Raw genomic sequence first — 19544 nt, 5'->3', positions numbered from 1 at the left:
TACTGCCCCAGTTCCTAAACTGTAATGGAAACTAGTTGATATTTCTTTCCCCGTAACAACATGCCTATAGCTCAATTACCTACACTCTCGCACACATTAACAATTCAATACAATACAAAGGGGCTTTATTGGCATGACCACATTTTAAACATAGTATTGCCAAAGCATTCCGCACGAGGCGTTATAACAGGACAAAACAACAATCAACACTAAACATAAATGTTAACACTATGTTGTTATGTGTGTGTATCAACTGTGATATAATGTGACTGTTGCAGGCGTCCATCATCATGCGGAGGAAGGAGTCGAAGGCGGAGGAGCTGCAGGAGGCGAGGGAGGAGCTGGCGTCTGCAGAGAGAGACCTGAGGGGGAGGAGCCAGGCTCAGGACTCTGAGGGGGGGGAGATCATCCGGACAGATGAGGTACTCTGCCCTTTTAAAGGTTACTTTAATAATGCATTATAGACATAGAAAGTGCTACCAAAGATATGACTGTTGCACTTCTTGAAATAAACAAAGTATCAAGTGAAACTCAACTGGCTTTGTGTAACAGACAAGATGCTTTACAGTCCGTTTAACAACTGTAGGAAGACGTAGAGTATGAACTGTGTGTAGTGTAGTCAATGGTTTTCTGAACGTGTTAGGGTCCACTACAAAACACGTCTCACTCTGTAAACCAAATACTGATCCTATTTAGTAGCTTTTAAGGCGTTATAAGTCATTTAATAACGCATTAAAGACATAAGGGTCATAGAAAGATAATTCTGTTGCAGTTTTTGTAACAGACAAGATGCTACAGAGTCCATTTAGCAACTGTATGAAGACGTAAAGTGTGTGTGTGTGTGTGTGTGTGTGTGTGTGTGTGTGTGTGTGTGAAAAGCCATTCCTTAAGGTCTGATGATTGACGTTAGAATGAATGTGTGATTTTGCTTTGATGTAGGTTTTGAACCGCTCTGAAAGTATCTCATAAATAAAAACACATCATTGAGAATTATTGATTTAATAAATAGTAAGGATGTGGAGTTTCTGAAATGGTCAGGGTTGGGAGGGTTCCTTTAAATTAAGCCCTGAGCCTGTTTTTCAGGTTTCAGGCTCGAAAATGCCACTAACACAACAAATGATATATCTTCACTTCTAAAAGGGGTAAATTCATAAAAAAAATTCTCAAAGCAAGGTTACATCTGTGAGTTGGATGTAGAAGTGTCAGAATCAATATAGATGTTTTTTATTTTAAAGTAAATTCAGATGGAACATAGTAGAAACATGTACATTATAATGTCCACCTTAAAAAAAAACTTTACTTATAGTGAAAACCACCCTTGCATGATGGGTTAGTAGACTAAAAGCTTTAGGAATCCAAACTATAACATATAATAAGTACCCTGTATCAAGATTGATGCAAAACAAGTGAAATTTGACCTTTTTAGAGAGATTTAGAAAAATAAAGTCTAAGCGGACTCACCTCTGGGTAATTTGGGAACCATCGGTTCCATTTGAACTTTTTCACTGTAAAAATCATTTTATTACTTTGAATTATCACTATAGGTATTCATTCCATCCAAATACAACTGTTGTGAAAAAAATAAAATAAAACATAGGCCTACTCTTACAGTGAGCCTCTGAATTAGCCCCGAGCGAAAAATGCTAACCTATTACGGCACCGAACATCACTCCTCGCTCCCTTATTACTTATCCTAGCTGCACATCCAACACATTGTTTATGATCGCAAGGAGACACAGAATCTAACGGTGCCCACCTGAACAGCCCAACACTGAAAGATACAAACTCGCGACGTTATCAACAAAAACGTACATCAAAACAAATGGCGCTAGCGCTAATGCGCTAGGCTAACAATGACTTACCTTCCTCGTTGTCTGGTCTAAACTGGTCTTCAATGGCATTAAAACGATAAAAACGATGATGTAGTTAATCCATATATTAATATCCAATGGGGCTGTGTCCCCTTTGAAATGTTCTGATAATCTATAAGCAATAAAACTGCAATTCCGTTATCTGCTGTCCGCTCTGTGCTCCGTGCGCTCTGGGTCCTGCTGCATTTCCTGCTTCGTTACGTTGTAAACAATAAATGAAGTCGGCTGCGTAATGTACTTAAGCTGGCTGGCATTCTTTATACTTTACGCAGGACCATATCTCTGGAACCCATTGGTCGATTCGTGTGATTTACACCTTTTTCTTAACCATCAGAACCAATAGAATCGATGGGCAGTTCCCAAATCTACGTAAACATTACCATAGCGGACGTAATAGAGAAGCAAACGAAGCATATCTGAAAGTGCAAGCCTGGACGGCAATACTTTATACCGAGTATATTGCCATAAATATGATGATTGATTATCAGTAAAAAATTCTACGTGACACAAAGACATTGGATTAACCTTGAGATGCGTTTTTATTCCGTTGAACACAACTTTTGATCACAAATCAAAAAAGGTAAGACGTAATTATTGTAATATTTTTGAAACCGGATGTTGTTTACTTTCTCTTTTCTGGCTGATAGCTCCAGGAATTCGAGGTCGGACAGTGATGACATTACATGTGTGGAATCGGTGGAGTCTCAGCTTTAAATCGTATATCTTGTTTGTGCAGTTAAGATAGTAATAAGGGCATTTCTACCGTGTGTTGTGTGTAAAAAAGCGTTAGCATTAGTTAGCATTTTTTCGCTCAATGCTAATTCAAAGGCTTATTACTCTTTTGTTTTTTTTAGCTAACAATTGTTCTTATTGTCAGTTAGCGGAGTTTCTTACCTTTAAAAGGGTATGAAACATTAATAGTTTCATAAATGTTAAGAAGCCCTGAGACATGTGAGAAAAAAAAAACTGTGGGAGAGGGTCCACTGGGGGGACCTTCGGGCTTAACTGGTTAAAAATGTAATCTGTTACAACTACTTCAGACAACAGAACAACGTGACCTTAGAAAATACAGATATTTGGGATCAGAAATGATTGTATTTAAAGGACAACCTGCCTTTCAGGAAGCAGCCTTCAATGAAACACATGAGCATACTTTATACTACAGTTTAAAAAAAGCACCTGCTGAATTAAAAACAGAACAAATGAAGCAAAGAAAGTGAAACCATAAAGCAGATTCAGGCAGTAGAGATAGATTCACACTTAAAGTATTATTCTACAGAACAGCACAGCTCACAGAGACAACATCTGATCCTTGTTTCTCAAACTTTTTCATACCAAGGACACTTAACCAATAAAAAAACACTCGCGGACCACCTTACTCCACAAATATCCAAAATCACATCGTTTTTCTAGAACAGATTACAAATCGCCTGAAAATGGTACAAACAAGTGGCAACATGTGTGATGAAGGTGTTGCGCTGGGCTATATCATGCAATCGAAAGTGAAACATAAGTTCGCTCCATTGCGGAGATATTCCCACGAGAGTGCGTACAACTGTAATTTATTAATTAATTTAAAATGTGAAATTGTACCAATATACTCACGGACCACTAGGGGGCGCTCACGGGCCACCAGTGGTCTGCGGACCACACTTTGAGAAGCACTGCTTTACAGCAAACACTAAATGCTCTTTTTAGGTTGTCACTAACACTGTAATCCTGATAGTGATCCCCAATGTTTAGAACAGTAATCAGATTGTTGTTGTAAGGGAGTACAGTTACGTTATCATGGTGGTCAGTGAGCATTGGTGGATTTGCAAACCACAGAAGACACAGGAGGCTATTTCAGTTCTTTATCCAAACACAGACGGGATCACTGTCTAACGTTACGTTCCCTCTTCCTAACTCTCCCACACATTCCCATGCAGAGCCACAAATAGAGCACAACAGAGAATATCCAGAGCAAGGAGCCGTAGTGAAAGGCGGCCTTTTGTCCCTCGGCTCGTTTAAGTCAGCTGGACACATAAAACAGACACGGGGCATAGAGCCTTTTGTCTTCATTTACATCCCGTGACAAGGATATACTCTCGCAGGGTCTGGCGTCACGTCGGGGAGAAAGCCTTGCGCTGTCACTATCTTCTTCTGCCCGTGCATACATTACAGGGATGGATGGGATAGTTAGAAAAGGGCCTGTGTGACGTACTTTATTGTCAGGGTATTACAGTAGATGAAGATGGGCATGCCCCAGTTTGGAGAAACCAGGAGGAAGCTGAGCAACAGAAGGAGGCAGCAGCAAAGGGATTTTAGCTTCTTAAAAACAAGATTTAAATGGAGAAACCAGCTCGAGTGCGCTAGAATCTGAAAGTACGCAGCCGAAAAAAATCTGCCCCTTCCTTCAGACTTCCTCACATACCTCATTCACACCAACGGTGTTTCAGGGCCGGTTCGGAGCTGGAATTTGAAAAGCACCGGGTTTTCCTGTTCACACCGCAGCAGAGCAGCCTCTTAGCTCCGGAATCCGGTTCGTTTCAAGCACCAAAAAATTGTCCGGCTAGAGCAAAAGCACTGCATACGTCACGCTTACGTCGAGGCGGGAGCAGGGGCGGGATCAACTCCTGAACAACAACCAAAAGCCGGCGTTGTATCCAGTTTGTACACAACGATGGAGAAACTTAACAAGCAGCAGTGGTCCACTGAAGAGACCAGCTACCTACTGGGAATCTGGTCTTCCGAAGAGGTACAGAGGAAGCTGGAGCACAATCGGTCATTGTTGTTGTTGTCGGTGTCAGCTGTGAGGGGCTTTCCGCGCGGTTTGGCTTTATGAAGCAGGCACGCAAACGGTTACGTCATGACGCAAACGATGACGCAATGACGCAGCACGTGTCGGCCTCTGGGCGGTGTGAAAAGAGCCGGAGCTAAACCGAAGAACCGGTTCTGAACCTGAAAAGCTCTAGCACGGAGCTTGTACCGGAATTGCGTTGGTGTGAATGAGGTAACAGAGCCCCTCCTCCAACACACACGAACGCGCACATGACCAATGAGGGCACGAGATAAGTTTGTGCCCAGATGGAAGGCTGACAGGCAGGTAGGCCATCCAGTTACTTTAGCCGGGCCGGCTCAGATGATTGGTCGTGCTTTTTACAGTACCACGGCTTCCACAGATGACATTTTTTAATGTATTCATTGCTATCGGGATGTTAAGAGCATTCCATGGAATATAACAAAAAGTGTTTCTGAAGTGAATGACCTACCCCACCTTTAAGTGTAACCTATATTCATGTTTTCTTTTGCGCTTTACATTGCTGTCAGAGAACACTTTGTAAAGGGGGAAATTAAAACTCACCTGTAAGAAAACATGAATGCTTTTAGTAGTTTTAGAACATGGGGTAGTCCTGCACTTTAGCCATTTGTGGTTGAACCTGAGAATGATTATAATATGTCCTCTCTAAGAAAAATCCAGACCAAAAGAATGTAACAGAGAAAACACGTTGTTCTCTGTAAGTGTAGTGGCCAAAATCCCAAAAAGTTTGTCTTGTAACCTTCACCTCAAAAGTTATTGTTCTTGGCCACATGTAGAGCTTGGGCCTCGGAAGCAGTGTCAGACTCGCAGTACACAATCCACTGGACGTTTCAGTTGCTTTTCAACGTTTATTTCCAGCAAAACAAAATACGAAAACAATATTTAACATAAACTTAAACAGCAGATCCTAATAATCTGTATTTGACTAAGTATAAGGTTGCGTCTGCGTGTCAATGACGGTATTGCTGCTGCCTGCTGCTCTCCCGTCACACACCGCACCTCCAACTTAAAGCCTTAGCCCCGCCCCCTTCACCTGAGCAAAGCACACCTCTCACTGAAACAGAAACATGCATTAATAAAGGTTCCAAATAAATCAAAACAAAATAAACTTAAATATAATAACTCACGGCAGAATTATATTTAACCTCGCAAAACATTTTCTTTCCCTTTTTCACAGGGACCTAAAAAGATTGTTCTGGTAAAGACCTCAGCTGTGTTTTTACCATGGATGTATATAACTGGATACAGCGTGGGAGGCGGGATCTCGTTCTTTCCTATGAGAGTTGCTCATTGGCGCATGAAGACAAAATGGCCCAACTTTTGAGAGAGCGAAACGTCACGAAAGTATTCATATAATCCGTTTTTATGGGTAAAGGTAAAACTCATGTAGTACTGAACACGTCACATGAACGTGCCGGGCAGCGCGGTCCCGTGGAAATAATGCCGAGGAAAATAACTCTCAGAATAACGTTATTAGCACATTGTTACAACTTGAGGACCGAATGTTTTTAATAAGGGCTATACAGATGTTCATACTGGGTAGTTTATTTAGTTTAAAAAAAAAAATCCAACGATTTACAGACGTCTCTTTCCCAAAGTTAGGGCCCAGCAACTGATACGAAAGTGTAGTACCGCCTTTTGGCCACAACGAATATTTTCCACAGAGTCCGGCGCACTTCCTGGGAGCTTGGTGTTTACCTGTTCTTAAAGTAGCAGTGTTTAGGATGTAGTGGCACCTAGTGGTCAGGTAGCAGATTGCATCTTACTGAATACCCATGCCATTCAGAACATAGGTGAAAGGCCCTCTCTAAAGCCAGAGTTCAACACTGGAAAACATGGCACACTCCATGGAAGAGGACCCCCTCCATATGTAGATTAAAAAGGGTGCTTTTAACTAGAACATACACATCACTATTGTTAGGTGATTACAGACTCAATCAAAGATGTTTTATAACAAAACATCTCCTTCATTTTGATCAGACTTAGAAAATGGATCACCACTATTAATTGTTCTCCCTTATTTCCCAGAGATTCTGTTGGGAGGATTTTGCAGCAGAAACAAAACAAAACCACACATTCTGCACATAAAGGAAGTTAAATATGAGTGGAAAACACACTTCCAACATGTTTACTCTAGTGTAGGAGAAGTAGTAACATCTTTTCTATATTAATAAATTGTAAGATGTTTTAGAAAAAGTGCATTTTAGTGCTGACAGAAGACAGAAGTTCCCCTTTCTTTCAGCCACCGTTGATTTAAATCTGAATCAATTATAATAATATCTATTAATTAATTGGAGGCTATAAATGTGATGGTAAGTCTGAGCGGGAGCTGTTTGGAGAGACAAAGAGGGCTCCTTGATGGAAAATGTTCCGTCGGCTGCAGCTTATCAGCCGGTGGAGATGATCACTTTATCTGAGGTATTTTCCATTGTGCTGTGTCATCACATGCCAGCCACCAACTGCATCTCCTCTGGGAGCCATGGAGAGCACTTTATCAGCCTCATCGCACGGTTAAATTTAGTCTGAAAGCATTTAAAACACCATCACTGATCTCGGCGTGCCTGCTCTGCGATATAATACTGTAGGAATAGAGCGGCTTCTGTACAGTACGGTATTTAATTTTCCTGAAAAACGTCCTGGAAGCAGAAACGCACCATCCTGAGAGTCCTGAGAAATATACTTTCAGCTACAGTCAAAACTAGGGATGTAACGATACCAAAAACTCACGGTACGATATTTATCGCGATATTGAAAAATAAAGGAAACAAATGTGAATTTTTTATTGATTTTTTTACTTGATTTTTTTTTTTTAATTAAATAATAAATCTGATTTGTACAGCATTTTAGTAGGATAGTAGTATTTTAAAGTGTCAACAATATAATAATCAGACCCTGCAATAAAATAAATCAAGCTTCACTTTAGTTTTTCAAGTAACTCAACTCTAACTCTCTCACTCAGCATCATCAAGGTTATCTTCTAGGGATATGAGCATGTCCACATTTCCAGGTATAAGCTGGGATGTTTGGGCGTTTATAAAATCCCCTGCTGTGGAAACAACTCTCTTGCTTGGTACTGATGTTGCTGGGACAGAGAGATATGCTTTGGCCATGGGTGACAGCAGTGGGTCAAACTGTGCATTGTCTGTCCACCACTTCAACAACAATACAGTTGTTGCCAAGAAGGTGAGGCTTATTGACAGAGATATAAATATACTGTTGGTACTTGTCAATGTCTCTAGGTGTGTACATGTGGCCCTGCAAATACGAGGTCCTTTTGTGTTATCTGTTGTTTTATGTTCGTGTTGTAACCTACTTGCTGCCATGTTGGACAGGCCTCACTTGAAAAAGAGATCGATGATCTCAATGGGACCATCTGGTTAAATAAAGTTAAAAAAATTGCGGTAGATTTTGTCAGTCTCACGACGGTATTGAGACATTTATTTACCGCGATATTCGATATATCGTTACATCCCTAGTCAAAACACATCATATATGTGTTTTAATGTATTTTTTTACAGTTGCTTCACATTATCATAGAGATTTCAAAGTCAAAGTATGCAAATTATTCTGAGTATAACATCTTTAAATATTTAATATATGTAACGATAATGCTAATAATAACTTGCTTGAATATTTCCATTTTACTTTATTCTTCCAATTCACGATGTAATATCGTATCGCCAAGAGATTTGAGTGACACGTATAAAGTTGATGATCACTGAGTTCACTGACATTTCTGTCTTTTTACTCCAGAGTTTGAAACATTGTGAATTGTGCATGTACTCCAGTACAGTTGGTTACATAGGAAACAATCCCAATGGCATAAATGATGCGCTTAACATGCAAAAAGGAAAAAGAATAAAGTGCAGTAATTATTTCCAGGAGTATAAAAATTAAATCTGTAATAAATAATAATAATAATAATAATAATAGTGTGTATTTATAATAATAATAATAGTAATGATATATATGTATATGTACAGAGATTGATTCACATGTCAGGTGTTAAGAGCAATGATGGCTCTTGGGAAAAAACTGTCTTTGAGTCTGTTTGTTTTGGATGCAAAGGACTCTCTGTAGTGATACCTGTTTTCTACATATAAGCCTGTGTGTGTGTGTGTGTGTGTGTGTGTGTGTGTGTGTGTGTGTGTGTGCGTGTGTGTGTGTGTGTGTGTGTGTGTGTGTGTGTGTGTGTGTGTGTGTGTGTGTGTGTGTGTGTGTGTGTGTGTGTGTGTGTGTGTGTGTGTGTGTGTGTGTGTGTGTGTGTGTGTGTGTGTGTGTGTGTGTGTGTGTGTGTGTGTGTGTGTGTGTGTGTGTGTGTGTGTGTGTGTGTGTGTGTGTGTGTGTGTGAGAGAGAGAGAGAGAGAGAATTGTGTCTGAAACAAGTGGCAGTTTACCAGCAGTTGTTTTTAGGACACTGTCGGGAACACTGTTTTACTCTTCTGTGCTAATTCCCCCTCTCAGCCATGTCTGCCCTTGATGTCCCGAAATACACAAATAATACATGTTCACACACACACACACACACACACACACACACACACACACACACACACACACACACACACACACACGCACACACAGAGCTTCACGGATCCCCACAGGACATGGAGCACATTCTGTGATTTCTGGGGCTGTTCTCTCGTGTGCATGTTCATTTATAGCCGCTCTTCATTGTGGAGGAGTTTGACTGTGGGGGGGGGGGGAGTGACTGCATCTCTCTCCTGCCAGATGAAGCTGTTTTGCCGCACATATCTGGCTGTGAGTCTGAAAGGATCCAGTGACGGTTTCAGGTCAGTGCATGTCCTCTAATCCCTCCGTCAGCCCATTGTCTTCTCCGGTGGCCTTTCAGAGCGCTCAGCTGTGCCGGACACCAAGCTGTCAGATATCAACTCTCCTCATGCCTCTTATTCAAGCTTCCACATGGTCCTGGTGCTAGCAGGCACACCAACATCGGTTTCTAACATTGATATATACTACTGATTTAATACTGATATATATAAAGCTGCTGTAATCTATATTTCTTAATAAGAATGAATCAAAGGACTCCCTTACACCAACGGCAAATCCCCTGTATGTGTCAACCTACTTGGCAATACACCTGTTTCTTTTTGGTTCTGATTCACTCCCGTAACTCTGCAGTGCTTTGTCCTTCAGCCTGTTTTTTGGGGATTTAGATCCCGCAAATGTACTGTTTTGGTGTTCCTGTGGCTGTGAGGTATTTGGGTTGTACATCAATAGGAAGGTTGTGGGTTCGATCCCAGCCCCTGCAGTCAACTAGTCGATGTATCTTTGGGCAAGAGACTTAACCCCAAGTTGAACTGATGGCATGAACAACCATGTCTGAATGTTATCTTCCATGAGCAGGTGGCACTGTGCAGGGAAGCCCCTTCCTCTATGGATGGTTGTGAACGGGTGAAAGCTGACTTGTAAATATAAAGAGTTTTGGAGGGTCGTAAAGACTGGAGAAAGCGCTAAATAAATGCAGTCCATTTATCATTGGTACTGTACACTCTACACTACCTGACGAGCATCACATGTACAGTAGCTCAACAGCTAGAGTTTCCATCGATGAATTGCAATAGTTTTCAGTTTCATTTCAAATGTGTTCAAAGTCCGCCTAAACCAGGATGTGAAAATGAAAATTGGATTATTTTATATACATTATTGCATTTCCCTGCTTTTTCAAGTTCCACGTGCTGCCTGGATATCATTTAGTCAGCTCTTTTGATTTGAAGTTAACATTGAGTCTGTTTCTTTGTTCTCTCAGCTGAAGCGTTTGGTGGGGAAGCTTCGTGGCAAGTCAGCGATGCACAAGAAGAAGCGTCAGGAGGTCTCTGAGCTGAGGGCAGAGTACGGAGTCCTGCAGAGGACCGAGGAGATCCTGAAGCAGAGACACGAGACCGTGCAGCACAAACTGGTAACTCCTACGTCTTACATCTGATATGCAACAACTAGAACACCTTTAACATGTTGCTCCACTTCCTATGTCACATGTAGGCTCATTAAAATATACCTCTAACCATATGTTAGGCGTTTACGTAAACCTTTAGCATCCTACAGAGTCATGAACAAAAGTGTTCCTCGTAAAAAACGACAGGTCAAGTAAACTTTCCTAAATGTTGCAGATTTACATTTCAACGCCACATTAACCTTTCATTATGTTATCCAGTGTGCACTATTCAGAAAGTTGCTATACATCTAGGCTTTCTGACAGGAAGTAGCAGCCATCTTGGGTTTTAGTATCAGTTTCACATTCATATCTCTCCATCTTTGACATATTCCCAACGGGCTAAGAATAAAAAGTCAGAAAAATAATAACAACCTCTCTGAGTAATTTCAAATGCAAAAATGTCCAAGAAATATGGAGAGTTCCTGTTTTTCTCTGTCTTATATTGTATTAAACTGAGTATTTTTTTGTTTTGTACGCCAAGAACAAAACATTTAGAGACCTGACCTTGGACTTCAAGAAACTGGAGCGGACACTTTTCATTAAGTTTGACATATATTAGACTTAACACCCAAACTGAAAAAAAATCGATAATGAAACCAATCATAATTTAAAACTCTTCCTGGATCTTCTCCATACAGCACCAAAATGAAATGGGAGAATTATATTGGGTTTTGCTCTGTGTGTGTTCGAGCAGCCAGTAAGAGCTCACTTTTGGTTTTCATAATTAGTTTTACCCCCGGTTTTTAAAACGTGAAAAAGGTTCATCGATACGATACGATAATACTTTAATGGTCAGATCAAGTCTGAAATGTACAGGACGAGCTCTTGGCTAGCGTTGGATTTGGACTAAAGAAATCCCGCTCACTGCCCTCTATGCTCCATATCACCCCCAATAGGCGCTTTCACACCGGAGTACTTTTCCCCGTACTTTTCCCGTTTAGTTCCGATAGGTCCTGGGATTTTGCGTTCACACCAAAAAGAGAACTTAGTTCCTGAGAACTTTTCCCCCCTTTTTAGTGCCTGCTAGAGAGCAGGTACTTTCCTTTGATTGGCTGGGCAAATTGCAAACCACGCCCCGTAAAACCCTGAAAAGTTTTGTAAAGCCACCATTGTATTTGCTGGCATTAGCATTATTAGCATTAGCCCCGCGCACCAACGGAGAGAGAATAACTTATGGCAACACAAAAGAAAACATGGGAGCGGTGGAGATGAGGAGGTGCCAGTGATGAGGAGGTGTCGGGTGGCAGTATACGCCGTGAAGTTGTTTGCGGCCTGCCAGTAAACCCAAAGCAGAAGAAGAAGAAGTGACGTCAGCGGCTTCATTTGCGTAATCCTCCCTCAGGGACTTATTCCGGTGTGAACGCGATCGGCTCTTATGCCCCTTGCACACCAGCGCTTTTTCAGCTCCGGCTCGGAGCTGGAGCCTGAAAAGCGCCGGGTTTTCCTGTTCACACCGCAGCGGCGCCGGCTCTTAGCTCCGGAATCCGGTTCACTTCCAGCTCCAAAAAATTGTCGGTCTGGAGGCAAGAGCTTCGGAGCTAAGAGGTGGCGTCGCTTACGTCTCTCTTACGTCGAGGCGTGCAGGAAACTAAACCCTCCTCCCCTGAACATGGGTCGACTGTCATGCCTGCCTACAAGCAGTAGTGCTTATAAACACACCTTATAAAGTCAGGCAACACTAACCAGGCTTCGTGTGATTCTGTTTATTTGTACCTTACTTTGACCATCCGTTCACTGTTATTGATCATTGTGGAGAGAGGCAGACGTTTTGTTTGGTATTATAGCAGCTATCGGATGGAATCAATACATGGGCTGCACAGGTTGTCGTGTCCGACTATCACAAGTAGAATCATAATAAAAATACGCCGGTAAAATGTGCCTGTAGAAAACGGTTTATGCCACAATAGGATAGCAATAGCAAGTAGTCAGCTTCGGTTGCTATGCTAACATCACCCATTTTATACCAGAGAAACTTTCATAACAGCGTTGTGATACCAAACAGCGTCAATTCAGACTGACACACATTCACTTAGGCTAAGGGGAACTGGGGATATTGTTAACTGTGATGGTTATTCTCGCGTCCAGGAAAGAGAAGCTTAAAAAGGAGACTAAATGGAGTCTCTGAGATGTTTTCAAATTGGTACTTTAATTCATAAAAGGCGCGGTACAGTCACAAACAGGATATTGTCCGACAGAAAAGCAGCTGTCTCTGGCCCTCGCTAGCAGAGAAAAGAGGCCGAACCGCTCAGGTGCTGCTCTTATATAGCTTCTGTAGGCTCCTCCCTGCGGGTCGGCCCTCCACATCTTAATGTCCGTTGTTACGTTAAACAGAGGATTCAGGCTTTGTACATTCAATATATACTTAAACACGACTCTTCTCCTCATATTGTCTTTCATCACTTTTCCTTTAACACATTCTAAACGTTGTAGTTAATATTCTAGAAAATACTTCACGGCTGGTTTGGTTTCTGGTCATTCCGGATGTTGTCACATCTTACCCACGTCTGTAAACAATAACTTTATTCAAAGAAACTATACCTTCATTTAATATTCAGCAATAATAATACTTCTATAGTTGCAGTGTTAAAATCAGTAGGTTTCGGTGTGCATCACTCCATGTCATTTCGCTACTAAATTAACCTCTATAAGAAATGGTAAACTAGCCACATGCTAACCGGAGATGACGGATTTTCAGAATAAAAGCTTAACTGGTTGTGCACAATAATTTTCTGGTTTTTCAGTATAAAACAGCATTTAAACTGAAGGTACATTTAAGGTACTTTATGCCATCAAAACATTGATTTTAATTTCTAACAATATGTATCAGCTGCTTGTGTGAGTCGGACAGTGAATACTTTAGAGCGGCAGTGTGAGCTAACCGGGAGCTAACGGGAGAATAAACTCCCATGGAAGAGCAGCCAACACTGCAGCGGTCGGTAAATGCTGCAGAAACACATTAATAAACAATGAACCACGGCACTCTGGAGAAAAGCATAAGGTTGGAGAAGTCGTTATTCAATTTATTCTGGCTTCGTGTGATTAAAAGCAACACGATCATCGACCCGACGCAGTTCCCCGTTGTTGTGAACGCCGTTGACGGTGACGTCATGACGCAGCAGCGGCAGCACCAGTCGGGCTCTGGGCGGTGTGAACAGAGCGGGAGCAGAAAAGGGAAACCGGAGCTGAACCAGAAAAGCTCCCGCTCGGAGCTAGAAAGGGAAAAGCGCTGGTGTGAAAGCCGCATTAGTTCCATGGGAACTAAGTACGGCAAAGTACTTGTGAAAGCGGCTATGGTCTCTTTACCCAGTATCCCCAGCCTCTCTCCGCTCTCATCCTCCAAACGTGCCGTTCTCTCTTGATCTCCTGGTTCCTGCGGTTTGTTTTTAACACCGGAGAGTTCCTGGAAACGGCTTGACGCCTGGTTGCGGTCGCAGCACCTGACATGTTGACAGACAGCAGCCTGATGCAGGCCGAGCGTCTATTCCTGACGGACGCTCATCCCTTTTGTCTCCTGCCCTCACGGGATTTGTTGAATTGCTTTTGAGTTTTTCCCTCTGCTCACATGTCGAGCTGCTGGGAGAGCTTCATTTCTCAGCTGAATGTTCTTCATGCATCTTTTGTTTATTATCGGGTAGCTCTGGCACAAAAACTGAAAAGTGCTGTCAGTGTTTTTCCTGACATCCCAAAAATCGAAAATATCTCAAAAAACTGTGTTTTGAATGGAGCTGCAAAGATAAACTGATAGAAAGCTTAATAATTGCCTAATATTTTTGATAATACATTATTATTTTGAATGCAAAAATTGTAGAACATACAGTTTTTAGTGGAAATATCCTACTTATTTAAATGTATGTCAGATTAAAGTGAATATATTTGGGGTTTGACTCACAAAACAAGACATTTAAAGTCATCTCCTTGGACTTTGAGTAAAAACGATGGATACTTTTTATTATTTTCTGACATTTTATAGACCCAACAATCAGTCTACAGATGAATCAATAATAGGAATAATCGTTAGTTCCAGCCCTAGCTCTGCATCTGTTTTCAACGAGTTTTATTCTGGTATCTCATAGAAAAAGGAATGCCTTCAAGCTGTGAAGTATCTTAGGTGTAGCGTGTGCAGCCATTTGATTTCACTTCTAAATGTACTGCATATTCCCTCTTGAGTTCCCACGTGTTTTCTGTTGTCTTTAAAGCAAGCTATGGAGGCGGAGAAGGGCATCTCGGGCTACAGCGACACTCAGGAGGAGCTGGAGCGAGTGTCGGCCATCAAGAGCGAGCTGGACGAGAAGAAGGGACGAACGCTGGACGACATGTCAGAGATGGTAACACTTCACTCTCTGATGATGAGGACGTGATCAGAGCTGTCAGGTCGCATCTGTCTGGATGATAATGCTGCTTAACTTCATCAGCTCATATACACTTAGTCACAGCTAGCACCTGCTGCTTTCTCTGCAGACTTTAAAGGTGTAAAACGTGTCATAGACTTATTAAGAATGTCTAAAAATGACTAGACGTTATATTTAATGTGGTTTGGTTGTTTCTGAGAAATATATAATTGTAATCCTCTGGTCTCCTGTTATGGTGTTGTATCCCCTTTGAGCATGCACGTTATTAACTGACTTTATTCAATTTTTAGGCCAAATTTTAGTGCTTTTTAACTCTGTATTTCAACTGGACGATGTATTTTATTCCTGGGACGTCTGTATCTCAAGTTATCAGAGAAACAAGATGAGCAAATGCAAGCTAACAGCAGCCGAACCTCATCAGAGAAACACTGATTTATTCTATATGTTGTCACTGGGTCTGTCTTGTTTGGGAGAGGAAGAGACCTCTGAGGATAATTCAGCTACAAGTTAAAACCTCCTACTGTATACCGAACAATGAAGAAACCCTGAGTTTCCTACTTTACAAAATGAACCAATCTGGGAGAAACTAAATGCTATGATCCCACGCTGCCTCACAGCCACACAACTCTTTTTTCATTGTTATGATTGAAAGCTGTGGAAAAGTACACACTGTGCATTTAAATACTCTCAATGTCCTTTACTATTCAGTGTGTGCTATGTCCTTGCTTCTTACAGGTGAAGAAATTAAACTCCATGATAGCGGATAAGAAGACGGCTCTGGCTCCCATTATAACAGAGCTGCGGTCCCTGAGGCAGTGCTGTCAGGTGTGTGTGTGTGTGTGTGTGTGTGTGTGTGTGTGGTGTGTGTGTGTGTGTGTGTGTGTGTGTGTGTGTGTGTGTGTGTGTGTGTGTGTGTGTGTGTGTGTGTGTGTGTGTGTGTGTGTGGTGTGTGTGTGTGTGTGTGTGTGTGTGTGTGTGTGTGTGTGTGTGTGTGTGTGTGTGTGTGTGTGTGTGTGTGTGTGTGTGTGTGTGTGTGTGTGTGTGTGTGTGTGTGTGTGTGTGTGTGTGTGTGTGTGTGTGTGTGTGTGTGTGTGTGTGTGTGTGTGTGTGTGTGTGTGTGTGTGTGTGTGTGTGTGTGTGTGTGTGTGACCGTGTACAGGCTCCATTAGGGAACCATTTACATAGTCCATAAATAAAATGCACAATGGGAAAGCCCCTCCACATCGCAGGGCTAAAGCGCAGGATTAGATTTTCCGACACGTATTCCAGGAATCGCTCTTCCATCTCCCGGCAAAATGAAGAGCTGCGACGGGAAGACATAAATAGACTGAGAGTTAAACTGCTCTGAGGGCAGCTGAGAGGACGAAGATCTGCTCTCTGTATCCGTCCCAAATCTCATACTGTACGCATGTGTCTCTCAGCTCCGCTGTTTGGATAGCTTTATTTTTGGGCTGTCAAACGATTAAAAATTGTAATCAGATTAATCACAGCTTCAAAATGAATTAATCATGATTTATCACCATTCGAACTATGTCCAAAAATATGCAAATGCGCTTTGTGACACAAGTGACGATACGCATTTCAGAGAGATTACGCACATAACCTGCGTACCAGTTATGTGCACACCTGTACTACAGCAAAAGTATTCTCCGTTGGGACTTCCTGCAACAACACCACACCGTTATCTTGATTCTGATTGGCCAGAAGAAAGATGTTCTATTGAGAAGACGATCACTACGTGACAAAAGTTTTAAAAACCGTGGCTACTGAAATCAATCTTACTAACTGCTGTCTGTGCAATTTACTCCGCGAGTTGGCAGACTTTATTTTGCTTACTTTAACATCATTTTTCATGGTGGGGCTAAGCCATTTCTTGGTATGGGTGTAGCCTACCCCAGCCATACCCTGGCGCTGCCACTGGTGGCACGTATGGGGCGGGCCATTCTGCACATGCGTTAAATGCGTTAAATATTTTAAAGCAATTAATTCAAAAAATTAATCACCGCCGTTAACGCGATAATTTTGACAGCACTAATATATTTATTTATTTTTTTTACATTTTTCTCTAATGAGAAAATGTTTTAATTAACGTCTGATTTTAAGATATTATTCCTTGCGACCATATATACACATAACCTTCTATATCAATCAATTATTTCCATAGACCTTGTATAAATATGTATACTACAACTATTTACACATAACCCACCCCCACCCCTACTGCGTCAGGCCGATGTGTCCTTGGGCAAGACACTTCACCCGAATTTGCTCCTGTGGGTATTGTCCACAGTACATGACCGTTGCATTTGATCCAAAGCGACTTACATACTCAATACTGTGGACAATCCCCACAGGAGCAATTTGGGGTGAAGTGTCTCAGGGACACAACGACATGCTGACTGCAGTGGGGTTTGAACCCCCTGATCCCAACACCAACCCCGCTGTACCACACGCCTCCCCATCCATTCATCTATGATATGTGTGTAATGTGTACTTGTAAAGCGCCTTGATGGTTTCGAGGTGTGAAGATGGTGGAGTGGCGCAGTGGGCTGTGCGTTGATCATCAGATCAAGGGGGCGTTAGGGAACACCAATCCAATCCACTTTATTTCTATAGCACATTTAAAAACAACAGAGTTGAACAAAGTGCTGTAAATCAACAACTGTGTAAAAACATAGCATACATATATAAAAAACAGACAGGACATGAAACAAATGTAAAACACGAGACACTGAAACCAGATCAGAAGACACAGACTGAAACGCTCTCCTACATGACGTACAAACAGTACAAAGCACTAGTAAGATACAAACCCAAATGTAAAAGTACAAGTTTCACCTGGTCTGTAAATGCCAGGGGAAAGAAGTGGGTTTTTAAAGGACATTTAAAAACAGGCAGAGTTGGAGCAAGTCTAACCTGGAGGGGCAATTCGTTCCATACTTTGGAGCTGCAACAGCAAAGGCTCCGTCTCCTCGCTGCTCTAACCTCGATTTATGTGTGTATTTTGTAAAGCGCTTTGGGCATCTGGAAAAGCGCTATAATAAATGTAAGGAATAATAATTATTATTATTATAACAACACACCTGCCCATACATATTTACCCACACATTTAAAAACAAGCATTCAAAGAAAAAACTGTATTAGGAACATTATAAATAAATAAAAATAGCAAAACAATTGAAATAAATGTGAGAGAAATGTCCCGGATTTATTTATATATTTAAAAAATAAATCATTGTTGAAATGCCTTTTTAATTCATATCTGTACAGGAATCAAGCCAGGAGTATGAGGAGAAGAAGGCTCAATATGAAAGCTGTACGGCTGGTCTGGAGAGCAACAGATCGAAATTGGACCAGGTACAGTTATCAATCACTAGATAAAATATAGCCAACAATTGAAATCTATTTATATAAGTTTATCTAGTTTTTCTGTATATTTTGTGATGTTTTGGGTTTTTCCCCAGGAGGTGAAAGCACTGAGAGACGACACGTCGCAGGAGGAAAACAGATATCATTACATCAACTCCATGTCAGAGGTGAGTTTATTTTATTACAATTTCATTCTTATTACATCTGTTGGATACACAAATAGATGACCGGGCAATAAAGTGGCATACATAACAAAAAACATGCAATAAAATACAACTTACTGTAAAAGAAATATCTACATTATATCTGATGTGAAAGAGCCGTGCCGCTTTCAAAGTGTGCAGAAATATTCAGAAGAATTTGTTAATGTTCCCAATACAGATTATGAGGAAGAGTTTAGGGTACAGAGATTAAAGGTCACCGATCATGCTATTTGTAGACAATAGCATAGGTCTCAGATATATACAAATATATATAAAAAACATGTCTATGAAGTGTTTTGCTCAAAATACCAGATCATTCTAGCCATGCCTCATATCCCTCTATTTCACTTCCTGTTTCAAACGTGCTGATTTGGGGATAAAGCTTTAAAAAATAAAGAGGAGGGGTCTGAGCTCATGCGGGACCCGGCAGCTACTGTCTAAACTAAATGCTGCCGTGATGAAACGCCATATCATGGATTATCAAGGATTCTCTCTGAAACAGTTTGGAGCTCAAAGGCTTTCTCTCTTGCCGGTTATACCACAAGGTGAGTTCCTTTTTACTTCCTGCTTCTTCACACACATGCTCTCCAGTACAGGTTAGCTCTGAGTGTTAGCGATGCTAATGTAAACACCGACCATATTACGTCCAAAACAGTCGGGCATTGTTTCTGATAGCAACGTTTCTGATTGGGCCGTACTTTCTACTTCTTACATGTTGAACTCAAATACCTGTACTTTCTACTTCTCACATGTTGAACTCAAATACCTGTACTTTCTACTTCTTACATGTTGAACTCAAATACCTGTACTTTCTACTTCTTACATGTTGAACACAAATACCTGTACTTTATACTTCTCACATGTTGAACTCAAATACCTGTACTTTCTACTTCTCACATGTTGAACTCAAATACCTGTACTTTCTACTTCTCACATGTTGAACTCAAATACCTGTACTTCTACTTCTTACATGTTGAACTCAAATACCTGTACTTTCTA

At 41.3% G+C, this 19544-nt stretch overlaps 1 protein-coding gene across 1 annotated transcript; it reads left to right on the top strand.

Annotated features, from left to right (window-relative positions):
- Nucleotides 1-278: 278 nt before the first annotated feature.
- ift81 (intraflagellar transport 81 homolog) lies at nucleotides 279-18887 on the top strand (the record flags this gene model as incomplete). The annotated part of the gene is made up of 6 exons (XM_034199672.1): nucleotides 279-422; nucleotides 10442-10591; nucleotides 14821-14949; nucleotides 15709-15798; nucleotides 18244-18330; nucleotides 18438-18887. Coding segments are annotated over 6 exons (732 nt in total), but the record flags the coding sequence as incomplete, so codon positions are not given.
- Between the last annotated feature and the right edge of the window lie 657 nt (nucleotides 18888-19544).

The sequence above is a fragment of the Gymnodraco acuticeps genome, unplaced genomic scaffold, assembly GCF_902827175.1.
Source record: "Gymnodraco acuticeps unplaced genomic scaffold, fGymAcu1.1, whole genome shotgun sequence".
Taxonomy (NCBI): domain Eukaryota; kingdom Metazoa; phylum Chordata; class Actinopteri; order Perciformes; family Bathydraconidae; genus Gymnodraco; species Gymnodraco acuticeps.
Note: the sequence above shows the minus strand (reverse complement) of the source record. Positions and strands in the feature narration are given on the sequence as shown.